This window comes from Marmota flaviventris, chromosome 19, assembly GCF_047511675.1.
Source record: "Marmota flaviventris isolate mMarFla1 chromosome 19, mMarFla1.hap1, whole genome shotgun sequence".
Lineage (NCBI taxonomy): Eukaryota > Metazoa > Chordata > Mammalia > Rodentia > Sciuridae > Marmota > Marmota flaviventris.
This window is the reverse complement of record NC_092516.1, coordinates 21,259,076-21,275,895: the sequence shown is the minus strand read 5'-3', so window position 1 is coordinate 21,275,895 and position 16,820 is coordinate 21,259,076. Positions and strand designations below refer to the sequence as shown.

The 16,820-nt window shown below is 41.5% G+C and overlaps 1 protein-coding gene across 1 annotated transcript; it reads left to right on the top strand.

Annotated features, from left to right (window-relative positions):
- The first annotated feature begins 9,878 nt into the window (after positions 1–9,878).
- Sephs2 (selenophosphate synthetase 2) lies at positions 9,879–12,146 on the top strand. Its single transcript, XM_027948682.3, has one exon. It carries the CDS (start codon positions 10,051–10,053, stop codon positions 11,401–11,403), a length of 1,353 nt encoding a protein of 450 aa, XP_027804483.2. The 5' UTR covers positions 9,879–10,050; the 3' UTR covers positions 11,404–12,146.
- The last annotated feature ends 4,674 nt before the right edge of the window (positions 12,147–16,820 follow it).

Here is a 16,820-nt window from a genome sequence, read left to right as displayed (position 1 = left end):
CTTGTATATACCTTGGCCTAATAACATATTATCAGAGTTGAGCTGGGTGCAGTGGCAGACATCTGTAATGCCAGTGACTTGGGAGGCTAAGATAGAAGAATCACAAGTTTGAGGCCAGCCTCAGCAACTTAGTGGGATCCTTAGAAACTTAGCAAGATTCTATCTCAAATAAAAAATAAAAAGAACTTGGGGATAAAGCTCAGTGACAAAGCACCTCTGGGTTCAACTCCCAGTACCAAAAAAAACCCAAAAAAACCCCACAAAACCAGAATATCAAGTTGAAAGGATTTCCAAATATCACCTAATTCCACCCTCCTGTACCTCACACAAGTTCTTCCAAATACAAGTTCAACCAACCCCTGCTTATACACCTTCAGAGACAGGATGCTCATGAGTTTCCAAGCAGGTCTTTTGCATCTCCTGCACCTCTGAAATCTTGCCAAATCAGCCCCTGCAGAAATCTCGCCAAAGCTCATGTCACCCTTAGTCTTCTTTCTTCCTGGCTGATCATCCTCTGTTAATTTCCTGTAAGACCAATTCTCAAGTCCTCTGGCCACCCTAGGAGGAACAACTGTTCCATTTTTCCCTCCTAAAATCTACTGCCTCAAAATGCATGCAACAAGAAGGCTCGAGAAACTATTTTGATACAGAAAGGAAGAAGAAAAAGGGCTGAGAATATAGCTCAGTTGGTAGAGTGCTTGCCTTGCATCTCGAATGCACAAGGCCCTGGGTTAATCCCCAGCACCACAAAAAAAAAAAAAAGAAAGAAAAGAAAAAGAAAATCAGTCTAGCCAAGAATAAGCTGGTAGAGGCTGGGGATGTGGCTCAGTGGCAGAGCACTTGCCTAGCATGTGCAAGGTTCTGGGTTTCATCCTCAGACTGAAAAAAGAAAATGTTAAAGCAATGAAATATGTCCATTTTCTAGAATACTGTTCAATCTTGAACAAAATTTGTTAGACTTACATGTAATAGCATAGAAAGATTGTCATGATAATGTAAGCAGGAAAAAACAAGTTGCAGCGGGTATTACACTGTCTACTAGGCAGGAAGTCTGTCTCAACCTCCCAGTCCCATATCTCCCTTCTCTCTCTCTCTCTCTCTTTTATTTTGATAAAACTTGCTAAGCTACTTAGGGCCTCACTGAGTTGCTGAAGCTGGCCTTGAACTTGCAATCCTCCTGCCTCAGCCTCCCTAGTCGCTGGGTTTACAAGTGTGTGCCACCATGCTCAGCCTTTATTGTACACATTAAAAGAGGAGGCTATTTACTGAACTCTAAATAAATGTTATTTGTAGATTCTAGAGATGTCTTGAGTTATCTCTAGAGTAGAAAAAATGAGGTTTGGGGAAACTTCTGTGTGAGATATATATATATATATATATATATATATATATATATATATATATATATAATGTAATTTTTATTCTTTTATTTAAATTTTTTAATTACATGTAATTTTTAAAAATTATATGTAATTTTTAAAATAAAGAACACATAGTAATTTTATAATCAAAAAGAATGATAAAGAAATCACAATTCCAAATATCAGAATGTTGCTCTCTCCTTACCCACATTCTTTCTTTTATTCATTCAACAAACACTAAGACATTCTTTGCACCAGACCCCAGGCTGGGCCTTGTGTGAAGTATAGTTATAGCTATGAAGAGCTCACAGGCGTCAGAGGAAGCCTAGCATGGTAAATGCTAAAACAAAAGAAAGCTCAGAGCTTTGGGATACCAGAGGAAGGACTTCCTGGAGCTTGGAAGACCATAGTGTTTGTTGGGCACAGAAACAGTCATGGACTTTCAGGTGACAGAGCAGCTCATGCTGCCTTCTGGCCACTTCCTCTACCCCTGGCACACTCACCCCAGCCATCCCAACTCTCTGCTGCACCCTGTCCTTCCCGTCTACTCTCACCCAGCAGCCTGAGTGACCTTTCAAAACCAGGAATCAACTATGCCACACCCCTGCTTAAAACCTTTCTCTTGCATAAAAAGTTTAAAAATCCTTCACATGACCCATCAGACCTCACATCCAATCTACCCGGAAATTCTGTTGGCTCTCCCTTCAAAATATATCCAGTCTGACCCCCTCTCCCCATCTCCAAGGTGCCCACCCTTGGACACTGCCCAGGACATCTGCAGGAGTGACCTCACTGTCTCTCTGCTTCCAGGTCTCCACCCCACGACCCCACCCACAGCCAGAGGGCTCTCGGTCATTCTTCTAGTTTAAACCCTCCTATCTTATCCAGAGTCAAGACCAGAGGCATCCCCTGGCCCACAAGGCCCTGCACCGCCTTGCCCTACAGGTCTCTCTGACACCACCTCCTATCTTCTGTCTGGCTTCCTCATCACCTGCCACACGGGCCTACTCGTTGGTCCTCCCACATGTCAGGTCTGCTCCCACTGGGGCTTCACCATGGCCGTTTCTCACCCAAAAGCTCCTCCCCCAGATTATCTCACAACTCCCTCCTCACCTCCCTCAAAGCCACCCTCTCCTTCCCAATATGTGTATCCTCTGTTCCCTGAGTGTCCATCTGCCATGGCTTTGAGTTCTTTCATCCCTTTTCTCTCTTTCTCTGTTCTCATGGAAGGAGATGACTGGCGAGAGCTTCTCGCATTGGCCCCAGAAACCAAACTGAAGCTTTCTGTTGCTTAAGTTGGTGGAAGGTTGGTGAGGGTGTGAAGGCCATGGCCCTGGGTGTCAACCCTAAGTCCCCTTGAGGCATAGCGTGTTGCTGGAAGTCACATGGGCAAACACAGGGGAGGAGGGGGTTGGAAACAGACTGTTCTGAGTCAGGCCCAGATCAGGGACCAACAATGGGGACACTCATCTGGATGCTGGAGATCAGGTCATGGGGGTTCAGGCTGGTGGGAAAAGCACCTTAGAAGTGTGTAACTCCAGAATTTGACTGCAAATTGAAATCTCTAACAAAGGAGAATGAAGATGTAGCTCAGTGGTAGACATCTTGCCTAATATGCATGAGGCCCTGGGTTTGATTCCAGAACCAGCAAAAAAATAATCAGTAACAGTCCCAGCGCAGTGGTGCACACAGTGGCTCGGGAGACTTCAAAGCCAGCCTCAGCAACTTAGTGAGGCCCTAAGCAACTTAGCAAGATCCTGTCTGTAAATAAAATACAAAAAGGGCTGGGGACGTGGCTCAGGGGCCAAGCGCCCCTGGGTTCAATCCCCAGCACTTAAAAAAAAAAAAAAAAAATCTGTAACAAAGTCAGACCAATAGTCTCACAATAACAACCAAGATCACATATCCTTACTACCTTCCCATACTTTGCCTCACATCTGCCTGACCTTGTCCTATAACTCAAACTATTTCTGCTTACCATGTGCCAATCACTGTGGCCTCCTCATTGCTAGAACACCCCAGGTCCTGCCTCAATGTCTTTGCACTTGCCATTCTCTCACATCCTCAGATATCCTCATGTTTATTCCTCATTTCATTCAGGCCTCTACTTCAAAGGCACTTTATCAGTGAGGCCCACCCTGGCCACCGCCACATGATACATGCTCACCATACTTCCTACACCTCTTGCTTTTCCTCCTTAGCATCAATTGCCAACACATGATTGATTTTTTATTTATTTTTGTCTCTTCCCACTAGTATGTCAGCTCCATAAGGTCAGGGATGTTTGTATATTGTGTTATATTTCCAGTGTTTAGCACAACACCTAGCACAGAGGAAATCTTCAGAAAAAAATTTGAATGAATTCAGTAGGACTGTAGAGAACATGCTAGATTATTTTTGGCCATTATTTTATTTCTTATTATTTCTTACTACAAGTTGATCATCCTTTTTTTTTTTTTTTATTGGAGTGGGTATGTACCAGGGATTGAACTCAGAGGCACTCAACAATGAGCCACATGTCCAGCTCCATTTTGTATTTTATTAGAGATAGGGTATGACTAAATTGCCTGGTACTTCTCAGTTGCTGAGGCTGGCTTTGAACTCTCTAACCTCCTGCCTAAGTCTCCCGAGCTGCTGGGATTCCAGGGGAGCACCACTGTGTAGGATGGGTATTTTAATATAAAAAAATCCAGGCTGGATGCGGTGGTGCAGGCTTATTATCCTGGCAGCTCGGGAGGCTGAGGCAGGAGGATCAAGAGTTCAAAATCAGCCTCAGCAACAGTGAGACATAAGCAACTCAGTGAGACTCTGTCTTTAAATAAAATGCAAAATAAGGCTGTACATGTGGCTCAGTGGTTGAGTGCTCCTGAGTTCAATCTCCGGTACAAAAAAATAAAATAAAATCCAAAATCTGAAACTTTTTGAGCATTGGCAATAACCACAAGTAGAACATTCCACCTTATGTATAAGGTATATCTTAAACATAAATGAATGCCCTGTTTAAACATGGGTCCCATCCCTAAGATATCTCATTATGCATATGCAAATATTCTAAAAATCCAGAAAAACCTGAAATCTGAAACAATTCTACTCCCAAGCATTTAGGTAAAAGATTCTCAAACTATAGAAATAAATGAGATAGCCAGGCATGGTGGTAGATACCTATAAGCCCAGCAGCTCAAGGGGCTGAAGCAGGAGGATGGCAAGTTCAAAGCCAGCCTCAGCAATTTAGCAAAGCCCTAAGCAGGTTCAAGAGACACTGTCTCAAAACAAAAAATAAAAAAGGGGCTGAAGCTGTGGCTCAGTGGTTAAGTGTCCCTGGGATTTTTTTGTACCAAGGATACAAAAAAGAAAGAAAGAAAGAAAGGGGGGGAGGGAGAGAGAAAAATACAAAGATCCTATTTTTGCTACAAAAGAAGTGTGCATATAAATACAGAGCATACAGGGCGCCCCCTGGAGCTCAGTGTGAGGTGGTGCCTGTGTCAACATATATGAAGGAAAATATCTAAAATACTATCCACTAACAATATGTCTCTCTGCCAAGTGGAATTTCAGGTTATTTTAACTTTCCCTTTTTTACTAAGATGTGTGTGTCTATAAAAACACCAGGATTATTTTATGGTAGGAAAAAATTGTCATTAAAAGTGTACTGAGGGGCTGGGATTGTGGCTCAGCGGTAGAGTGCTCGCCTCGCACTTCTGAGGCCCAGGGTTCAATCCTCAGCACCACATAAAAATAAATAAAATAAGGGCACTGTGTCTAACTACAACTTAAAAAAAAAAAAAGAAATATCCTTAAAAAAAAAAAAGTATACTGAGAAGCTGGGTGTGGTGGCATATGCCTGTAATCTCAGCACCTGGGGAGGATGAGGCAGGAGGATGGCAAATTCGAGTCCAGCCTCAGAAATTTATCGAGGGCCTAAGCAACTTAGCAAGATCCTGTCTCACAGTTGAAAAAAAAAAAAAAAAAAAGAGCTGGGCATAAAGGTGCATGCATGCCTGTAGTCCCAGCAGCTTGGGAGGCTGAGGCAGAAGGACCACGAGTTCAAAGCCAGCCTCAGCAAGGGCAAGTGCTAAGCAACTTAGTGAGACCCTGTCTCTAAATACAATAAAAAATAGATCTGGGGATGGGGCTCAGTGGTCAAGTGCCCCTGAGTTCAATCCCTGGTACCACCACCACCAAAAAAAAAAAAAAACAAAAAACTGGGGAGCAATGGGCTGGGAATGTAGCTTAGTGAAAGAACACTTGCTTAGCATGTGTAAAGCACCGGTTTTGATCTCCAGCACCATGACAAAAATTTTATATATTTGGTTTGGACATGCAGCTCAGTGGTACAGCATATGTTTAGCGTTTGCAGAGGCTGGATTCAATCCTCAGCACAAACAAAAATGAAAGCAAAAAAGTACACTGAAGTTATATATATTTTGCCACAGTAAAAAAATTAGTGTACTGAATCTTAAAATCTAAGTGCTATGACTCCATATTATTATCATAATTAGTCATATGCTTTATTAGCTAGGAAGCTGGCTTTGAACTCAAATGCTTTTTTTTTTTTTTTTTCTCAGTACTGGGACATTTTACCACTGAGCTACTTCCCTCTCCTTCTTTTCATTTTTTTGTTTTGAGAAAGAGTCTTGCTAAATTGCAGAGGAGCTCCCTAAATTGCCAAGGCTGGTCACAAACTTGTGATCCTCCTGCCTCAGTTTCCTGAGCCGTTGCCATTACAGGTGTGTGCCACTGCACAGAGACCAAACGCTTTTTTTGTAGGTGAAAAACAAATGTGGGGCTGAGTCTCAGATCATTTTATTCTTGAAAACTCCTTTGTCTTCCTGGACACCCTCACCCTCAGATTTAACTTTGCAATCTCTGACCCACATGCTTTACCCCAAATGAGAAACATAGTTCAAAGGAGCTCTCAGTGCAAAACAAACAAAAGAATAAAATGGATGCTTTCCAGTGCTCATGACGCACGGTCACAAACATCACTCTTGGGACATCCATAGGGATCACTTGCACAAGGACAAATGAACTTGTTTTTCTGAGTTCAGTAGATTGGTCAGTGGCCATGGCAGATCTGACACTTTCTTTGCACTGGTCTGTGTGAACACTGCTCCCTTGTAGCAATGTCCTATCCATCAGGGAACTAGATGGATGAGATCTTCCCTGCAAAGACCCTGCTTGCTTGAGGGGTGTGATATGGGGATTGTTAGAATTATTACCAAGGCCCTGAGCACGGGAGGTAGAGCAGGAGTCTGTAGGTCTATCAGACTCGGGTTTGTAATCTCACTCTGTAGCTTCTCACAATACTTTTATTTTATTTATTTATTTTGATGTGGTGCTGAGGATCCAACCCAGTGGCCTCACTGGTGGTAGGCGAGTGCTCCACCACTGAGCTCCAACCCCAGCCCGTGCTTCCCAGCTTTTAACCCTGTCTGGGACTCTTCACTTTTCAAGGGCCCTCAGTTTTCTTCTCTGTAAAATGGAAGGAATAATGCCAATTTTCTGGGGCTGCGATGGAGATGAAATGGAAAGATCAACCAATGCATAATGTTTAGCACCATGGCTTATCCAATGTGCTCAGCAAAGCACATAAAATGATAAAATGATTGATTTTTTATGGACATAAAGTGTATAAAATGATTGATTCATTCAACAAATGTTATTTCACCATATAAAATGATAGGGAAAACAAAGCAGCTTCTGCTGTGTGGAGCTTCTAAACTAGTGGGGAAGACATAATCATGACATTGCCACCTGAGTAAATAATTACACATCACAATTGAGAGGGAAAAGTTCAAAAAACTGAGAGCAAACAACCAGCAGGACCTTAGTCATTTTTTAACTCAGGAAATTACACACATTATATAATGTGTTCCTTTTTCCCTTAGTCATATGAGCAATATTTCATCAGTACAATATGATGAACATATTTGCCAAGGTCATGTCTTTTTAAAATTTTTTTTAACTTATATTTTTCAGTTGTAATTTGGACACAATACCTTTATTTATTTATTTTCATGTGGTGCTGAGGATTGAAGCCAGTGCCTCATACATGCTAGGCAAGTGCTCTACCGCTGAGCCATAATCCCAGCCCTGCAAAGGTCTTTTCACAGCTGAAGTTTTCATAAGGTTCTCATGCCAGGTCCTAAGCAGAGATTATGATCCTCATTTTACAGAATTGAAAACTAAGTGCAGAGAGAAATAACTTTTTCAAGGTAACAGCCTGATTATCAAGCAATGCAGACATTGAGTTGAGTTGAGGTTATAGCTTTCCTTAACATGCATGAGGCCCTAGGTTCAATAGCATCACAACCCATAAAAGTGTCTGGACTGTGAGTCCTAAATTTCACTCCTAGTTTTTCCAACACTAAAAAAAAAAAAAAAAGAAAAAAAAAAAAAGAAAGAAAAAGAAAATTTCAAAGGTCTTTTAGCAAAAAGACATTTATTTATTTTTTTCACTACATCATTTTTTTTTTAAATTCTGAAATACAGCACACTTTCGTTATTCAAAAGTTAATTACAAGCTGGGTATGGTGGTCCATGTCTATAATCCCAGTGATTTGGGAGGCTGAGACAAGAGGATCACAAGTTTGAGGCCAGCCTGGATAATTTAGTAAAACCTTGTTTCAAATTTTTCAAAAAATAAAATGGGCTTGTGATGCAGCTCAGTGGTACAGCAGTTGTAATAACCCTGAAAAAGAAAAAGAAAGAAAGAGATTATAGAAAGTATAAAAAGCATGATTTTCATTTTTTTGGCACTGGAGATCAAATCCAGGGCCTCATACATCCTAGGCAAGCACCCCATCACTGAGCCACATCTGTAGCCCTGTATAATTTAAAGATCACACATATGCCGGTGATGGCATATGCCTGTAATCTTAGTGGCTAGGAAGGCTGAGACTGGAGGATCATGAGTTCAAAGCCAGTCTCAGCAAAAAAGAGAGGCACTAAGCAACTCAGTGAACCCTGTCTGTAAATAAAATATAAAATAGGGCTGGGGATGTGGCTCAGTGGTTGACTGCCCCTGAGTTCAATCCTCCCCACTCTCCCCCCACCAAAAAAAAAAAAAATGTACACACCACTAGCCCAGAAAACAGAATTTAATGTAGATCAGAAGCTTCCCACGTACTCTTTCCCAGAAATAACCCCCATGCTAAATTTTATATTAATTCTCTTGCCTCTTAAAGGGTTTTTTATAACTTACATATCTATCTTTTATGTTATTGTTTTACCTAGTTTTGAACTTTATATAAATGATACCTTATTTTATGTATTTTTCTGCAACTTGCTTTTTTATTCCCAACATTTTGTTTTTAAGGTTATCCATATTGATGCTGCTTATAGCTGTAAATAACTTCACAAATAAATAATATTCATTGTATAACTATACCACAATTTATTTTATTTTTTCATAATTTATTTATTTATTTTTAAATATTTATTTAGTTGTAGATGAACATACAGTATATTTATGTTTATGTGGTGCTGAGGATGGAACCCAGTGCCTCACATTTTTCCAGGCAAGCACTTTACCACTGAGCTATAGCCCCAGCCCCTCATAATTTATTTAAATCATAGTTGATAAGCATCTAAACTGTTTCCAGCACGTTGATATTGCAAACGGCACAGTAATAAATAAGATAAACTTTCCCACACTGGTGAGTATTGTTAGATAAAATTCTAGACTTGGAACTGATGGATCAAAAGTATTTAGAAGCAGTTGTAATTTTAATAGACTTTGGCAAATTGCCCTTCATATATATACCACAGATTCTCACAAATATTAACTTAGAGAGATAAAGACGTTTTAGAAGGCCCAGGTGAGCTGTTCTATTGCAGACATGAATCAACCTGACACCAAAAGTGATGACACTAACCCTAACCCTAACCCTAATAGCATCACAACCCATAAAGGTGTCTGGACTGTGAGTCCTAAATTTCATTAGGTGAGCTGTTCTATTGCAGACATGAATCAACCTGACACCAAAAGTGATAACCCTAACCCTAACCCTAATAGCATCACAACCCGTAAAGGTGTCTGGACTGTGAGTCCTAAATTTCATTAAAGTCCATATTAACATTTCATAATATCAATGCTGCAACTTGCTCAATTACTGGCAGTAACTTAATTTCTAATTTCTCATTTTCCCCGCTTTTTCCCTTGAGCTATTTTGCTATCCTGGATCTTATACACTGTCAGGTGACCCTAGGACTATTCTGACCTCCACGAGGTTTGTCGAGTGTTCTTTAGCCTGCAAGAATTCTAGTCTTTGGTAAAGTGATTTCAGGGACGCAGTATTCCTCCAATCACTTACGAAAGATTTTTTTTTTTTTTTAATATTAGAAGCGGAGCATACTAAAGCACGTGACGTTTCATAACCTCTCTGGGATCAGTTTGAAAGCGGGTGGCCAATTTGTAATGCACCTTTTGGAGTAAAGGAAGCACGCCTCTCAGAGGCAAGTTTTCATTGGATGGCGGGGCTGTCAATCACTAGGCCTATAAATAAGAGAGGCCGGCCGCTTCTCACTTGGAAGCCGGGAAGGCAGCGTGTGCAGTGAGTTTTGCGGCGCGAGAGAAGCTCTTCCGGTAATATCTGACTGTTACTTAAAATTAAGCTTGAGTAGAAAATAAAAGGACCTTCTTCTCTTTTCCCCTCCCATCCTTCCCTCTCCCTACTCGGTCGGCGCGATGGCGGAGACCGCGGTGGGAGCCTGCGGAGAAGCGATGGCGGCGTTGGTGACCGCGGAAGGCGCCTCGGGCCCGGCGGGCATGTCTCTTGGCCGGGGCTTCTCGAGCTACCGGCCCTTCGATCCCCAGACGTTGGGCTTCAGCCCGAGCTGGCGGCTGACCGGTTTCTCTGGCATGAAGGGTTGAGGCTGCAAGGTCCCCCAGGAGACGCTGCTCAAACTCCTGGCGGGACTGTCACGGCCGGACATGCGGCCCCAGCCGGGCTCCGGCCTGGTTGGAGGCCAGGAAGAGGCGGCCCAGGAAGCTGGCCTGACCTCTGGGACAGGCCCCAGCCCAACTTTTCCATTCTTGAGTATTGGGATGGATTCCTGCGTCATCCCCCTGAGGCACGGAGGCCTATCACTGGTGCAGACCACGGACTTTTTCTACCCCTTGGTGGAAGATCCGTACATGATGGGGCGTATAGCTTGTGCAAATGTGCTGAGTGACCTCTACGCCATGGGCATTACTGAATGTGACAACATGTTAATGTTACTCAGTGTCAGCCAGAGTATGAATGAGGAAGAACGAGAAAAGGTAACACCACTCATGGTTAAAGGCTTTCGGGATGCTGCTGAGGAGGGAGGCACTGCAGTGACAGGTGGACAAACAGTGGTCAACCCTTGGATTATCATCGGGGGAGTTGCCACTGTGGTATGTCAGCCAAATGAATTCATAATGCCTGACAATGCAGTTGTAGGGGATGTGCTCGTGTTAACCAAACCCTTAGGCACTCAAGTCGCCGCTAATGCCCACCAATGGCTGGATAATCCTGAAAGATGGAATAAGATAAAAATGGTGGTCTCCAGAGAAGAGGTAGAGCTGGCTTATCAGGAAGCTATGTTCAATATGGCTACCCTAAATAGAACTGCTGCCGGATTAATGCACACCTTTAATGCCCATGCAGCCACCGATATCACAGGCTTTGGCATTTTAGGACACTCTCAGAACCTCGCAAAACAACAAAGAAATGAGGTGTCCTTTGTCATTCATAATCTGCCGATCATTGCCAAGATGGCTGCCATCAGCAAGGCCAGTGGGCGATTTGGACTACTTCAAGGAACCTCAGCTGAAACCTCTGGGGGATTACTAATTTGTCTGCCAAGAGAACAGGCAGCTCGATTTTGCTCAGAAATAAAATCTTCCAAGTACGGAGAGGGTCACCAAGCATGGATCGTCGGCATCGTGGAAAAGGGAAACCGAACAGCCCGTATCATCGACAAGCCTCGAGTTATTGAGGTTCTACCTCGTGGGGCCACTGCTGCTGCTCTTGCTCCTGATAATTCCAACGCCTCCTCAGAGCCTAGCTCCTGAAATGGAATTGCAGAAGTTATTAGGAACTTAGAGCCTTTATATAAAATCATGGAGGATTCTCAAGAGTGGATATTAACAAACTTCCAAAGAAGGCTGCCTGCATAGTGGTTCCAGCTGCTTTCTCAGTGATTTGAATCAGCCAATCAGTAGCTGCCTTTATGTACATTCCAAGGCCAGAAGTAACATTTTGGACTTTGGGGGACATGTGTTTATCTCTTGGGTGGAGGAGGAGCAGAAAAACCTTTCCAAAGCAAGATGAGGCTGTTCCAGTTTAAGGGGTTTTTCTTTGCACTGGTTTAATTCATTTCTGCACAAGGAATGAGATTACTAAAATTACATACTCAAAAAGTAAATTGCAAAATGAAAAAAAAAAAAAAAATAGAAGCAATGAGTTTGGACCAAAACTGTTGATAAATCTAAATTGTTAAGAGAGATCTTATAATACAATGTCAAATTCTTTATTAGATTTTTATAAAGAACTGGCTCTTTCCTTTTCTGGACAAGAATTGAGCAGCTTGTCCAGTAACTGGGAAAGGAGAACCTGCAACCATCTGACTTGGTCTCTGTTAATGATGTCTTTCCTTCTAAATTCCACTAAGGATTGGGAAAGGCAGAGCAAGCCCTAGAGACCAGGATGTGATGGTCATTAATATGTTAAATTTTGTGCTAAAAATTCCTTGTGATTTAATTAATAAAGAGTAATTTCTTATAGTTAAATAAATAAGAGTAACTTTGTTGGAAAACTTTTCTGGCTAATGTTTGGTTCTTTGGGATTCTAATCTTTTACAGTCAAAATGCCATTGCTAAAAAAACAAAACAAACAAACAAAAAACAACCATTGCTACATTTAGTATCTGGCAAAGTGAGAGTGTTTTTCCTGATCCTGGATAAAGGAATTTAACACACAAATTTGTCCCTGAGATGACAGGGAAGGATTCAATGGGCATAAACTCCACAGATTTAAGGGTAGGAGAGAAAATAGCAAAAGAAAGGTGTCAACAATTCTTGGAAGATGAAAAGGAGGAAGAAAGATTTAGCAGAAGAAGCTGCCAAAGTGGGGGAATATCAACAAGAAGCAAGGAGATATGATACATAGGACAGTGGGGGCAAGAGGTGGCAAAAAAAAAAACCCTTGAAAGTTTATATACAAAGCTGGGCACAGTGGTGCATGCCTGCAATCCCAACTACTGGGGAGGCCAGTACAGGAAATTCATAAGTTTGAGGCCAGCCTGGGAATTTAGGGAGACCCTGCTCAAAAAGAAAAATTTTAAAGCTGGGCTTGGTAGCCCACGCCTAAGTTGTAATCCCAATGACAAGGAGGCTAACACAGGAGGATCACATATTCAAGGTCTGCCTCATCAATTTAGCAAGGCCTTAAGCAATTTAGTGAGACCCTGTCTCAAAATTAAAAATAAAAGTCTGGGGATATAGCTCAATAATAGAGCACTTGTCTAGCATGCACAAGGTCCTCAGTTTAATCCTCAGTACCATTAAAAAAAAAAAGTTTACACATGGGGTAATTATATTTTTATGCTCCTCAAATTCTTCCATCCATTTCACAGTAGGTGAGTTACCTCTCACTTCTGCAGGGAAAGGGTCAGTCAGGAACTTTAGGCACAGCGGAGGACAAGGAGTGTGACGACTGAAAACAGAAAAATAAAAACTTTAAAATGATACAGTCCCAACCCCCTTTCCAAGCTTAGTTGTTAAACTGGTCAAGGGACTTGTAGTGTAGCTCTGAAGTAGAGCATGTGCTTAGCATATAGGCAAGGCCCTGGATTCCATCTCTAGTATCAATAAACAAGCAACCCTAGCCAAGAAGCTTAAACCATTTCTTGTCTGGCACAGGTGAAATACTGGAGAATATTCCAGAGAAAATGAACGTGCCCAGAAAAACAGATGTAAACATTTAGGATGCTCCCAGTGAAAATCACTGTATTGTGACACCTCCTGGTTGAAAGGCTTCACTTGGTACTTTAAGCTTTTTAATGCCTCCTTCTTAAATATGAGCAGTCAAGGATCACTAGACATTGAAGGCAAGCTTCCAACTTGAAAACAAGTAAACAGAATGAAACAGCTGGGCAAGGTGGCATACAACTATAACCCCAGCTACTTGGGAGGCTGAGGCAGGAGGAAAGCAAATTCAAGGACAGCCTGCACAACTTAGCAAGAACCTATCTCAAAAAGGGCTGGAGATGTAGGTCAGTAGCAGAGTGCTTGTCTAGTACCTACAAGTCTCTAGGTTCAATCTCTAGTAACCAAAACAAATAACAAAAATGCTTTAAGAGAACAACACACTTAGAATATAGAAAAACTAAATTTAAAAAAATTCAGGGCTGGGGTTGTGGCTCAGTGGCAGAGTACTTGCCTCGCATGTGTGAGGCACTGGGTTCGATTCTCAGCACTGCACATAAATAGATAAAAGTCCAGGGACTGGGGTTGTGGCTCAGTGGTAGCCTGCTTACCTTGCATGCATGGAGTGCTGGGTTAGATCATCAGCACCATGTAAATAAATGAAGTAATAAAATAAAGGTATTATGTCCATCTATAACTTAAATTTTTTTAAAAAATCATAAAGGTCCATTGACAACTAAAAAATTTTTTTTTTAAATTCAAGGCTGGGGTTGCAGCTTAGGGGCAGAGCGCTTGCCTAGCATATGTGAGGCACGGGATTCGATCTTCAGCACCATATAAAAATAAATAAATAAAATAAAGGCATGATATCCAACTGCAACTAAAAAAAAATTCAGCAAGGGTCAGAAAAATATAAAGTTAACTCAGGAAGCAGAATAAGAAGACAAAAAGATACACAAGAGAGGGGGAAATGTATGGAAATTAGAGGTGAGCTAGGAGGTTTAACCGTGAAGAGGAGTTTTCGGAAGAGGTAATAAAGAAAATGGAAGAAACCTGGTGTGGTGGCCCACACCTGTAATCCTAGAGGCTCAGGAGGCTGAGATAGGAGAGTTCAAAGCCGGCCTCAGCAAAGGCGAGTGGAGGCACTAAGCAACTCAGACACTGTCTCTAAATAAAATACTAAATAGGGCTGGGGATGTGGCTCAGTGGTCAAGTGCCTCATTCAATCCCCGATACAAAAAAAAAAAAAAAAAAAAAGGAGGAAATTAATTCATCAAAGAATAATACATGTTTCCTGAAACTTAAAAGCTTTAAGTCACCCATTTCTTGAATTCCCAGAGCAGTGAATTTTAGAACATATGCAAATTTCATTAAAGTACAAAATGCCCTATTAACAATAATACTGTTTTTTCCTTTCTCTGTCTATGCTGTCTATGAAGAGATGTGCCTTTATTTGTCAACTCTGACAAATAAACTTTCATGTGTATCTCTGGAAAAAAAAATAGCAAATGATTAAACAGTATGTACTTTGCACCAGGCAGTATTATGTCCTTAATATATTTTAACTCAATCTTCCAACAACCCCACTGTGCACATGAGAAAGCTGACATACAGGGAGATTAAGAAATCTGTCCAGGGCTGGAGATGTGGCTCAAGCGGTAGCGCGCTCGCCTGGCATGCTTACGGCCCAGGTTCGATCCTCAACACCACATACAAACAAAGATGTTGTGTCCGCCTAAAAATAAATAAATAAATAAAAATTCTCTTAAAAAAAAAAAAATCTGTCCAGTGTCAGACAGGCATATCTGACTTCAGAACCCATGCTTCTAAATCACCACAATAATACACAAAAGTTTGAGGTATCAGACTTCTCAATATCCAATTGGAAGCTAAAAGCAGTATCTTCACAATTTTGAGGGCAAATGCTTTTGTAATGCAGAATTCTATGCCAAGCTACATTTTAAAAAATATTTTTTAGTCATTGATGGACTTTAATTTAATTTATTTATTTGTATGTGGTGCTGAAAATTGAACCCGGGGCCTCACACGTACCAGGCAAGCACTTTACCTCTGAGCCACCATCATAGCCCCCCAAGCTACATTTTTCAAACAAGTAGAATAAAAATTTTTAGTATATGCAAAGTGTAAAACTGGTTTCATCCCATACACTTTCAGGAAACAACTGGAAGGCTGTGGCTAACCTCAGTAGTAGAGTACCTACCTAGTATACATGAGGCTCTGGATTCTATCCCTGCACCTCCAAACAAAACCAACCAACCAACAAAAATCAAAAACAGCTGGAAAATATGCTCCAGCAAAAAAAGGGGGAGCAAACTGAGAAAGAGTAAAACATGGGAGCCAGGAAATGAAACCCAGCAGAGAAGTGAAGGCAAAGCTGAATGGCTGGCTTAGAGAGCAATCAGTCCACACTGGACCTAAAGACCTCTGGGGAAAGAGAAAATTTGAACTGATAGAACATTGGTACATTAAATTGTTGAAAATTTATTTTGAAATAATAATGGACGATGTAAAAAGAATTAGTGGTACATGCCTGGGTATGGTGGTGCATGCCTGTAATCCCAGCTACTTGGGAAACTGAAGTAGGAGAATCCCAAACTCCAAACTGGACTGGGCAACTTAATGAAACTCTGTCTCAAAATAAAAAATCAAATTAGCTGGGGATGTAGCTCAGTGGCAGAGCAGAGACCTTAGGTTTGATCTCCAGCACCAAAAACCAAAACATCCAAGGAAAAACTCCCCAAAAAGTCATCTCTGACCTCCCAGCCAACACCCAGCTACTCTCAAATTTATCACCCTATTTGCTTCACAGCTCTTATCCTAATCTGTAATTATCTTGAGAATGTATTGATGTGCTTTAAAATTATCCCCTGCTATGTAAGCTCCAAGATGGCAGGGATGTTCAGTATTCCCAGCACCTACAACAGTGTCTGATCCAGAGTTAGTGCTCAGAATATATTGAATGAATAAAAGAATGAATGAATGAGCAAATGAAGTAGACCTTTGGGACCTTAACACCTTTTCTTTTCCCACTTTTCTAGTTCTTGGTGTCTCATAGTGGTGGAAGCTGGCATCATCATCAATCCATTGACAAGTCTGGCTAGGCACAGAGGCACACTAATCCCAGCAACTCAGGGTGCTCATTAATTTAATGAGACCCTGTTTCAAAATAAAAAATGATAGGCTGAGGATATAGCTCAGTGGTAGAGCACTTGTCCAGCATGTGTGAGGCCCTGGGTTCAATCCCCAGAACCACCAAAAAGAAAGAAAACTGCTAGGAATGAACATGTCTTAAATCTCAATTAATTATATTCCTTCCCACCCAACTCCCAGGTCTTCTATGTCTTCATTTCAGCAAATACCAAAACTACCCATCTAGTTACTCAAGCCAGAGCTATCCAATACCTCTCTTTTTTTGTTGTCTGTTATATCCAATCTGTGTTGCCTAATCCAGTGGCTAATTCAGCACTCTCATTTTGCTCATCAGTTTAGCAGCACACAAATCAAATGCCCACTTATTTTGAAACACTTTCTCTGTATGTGTG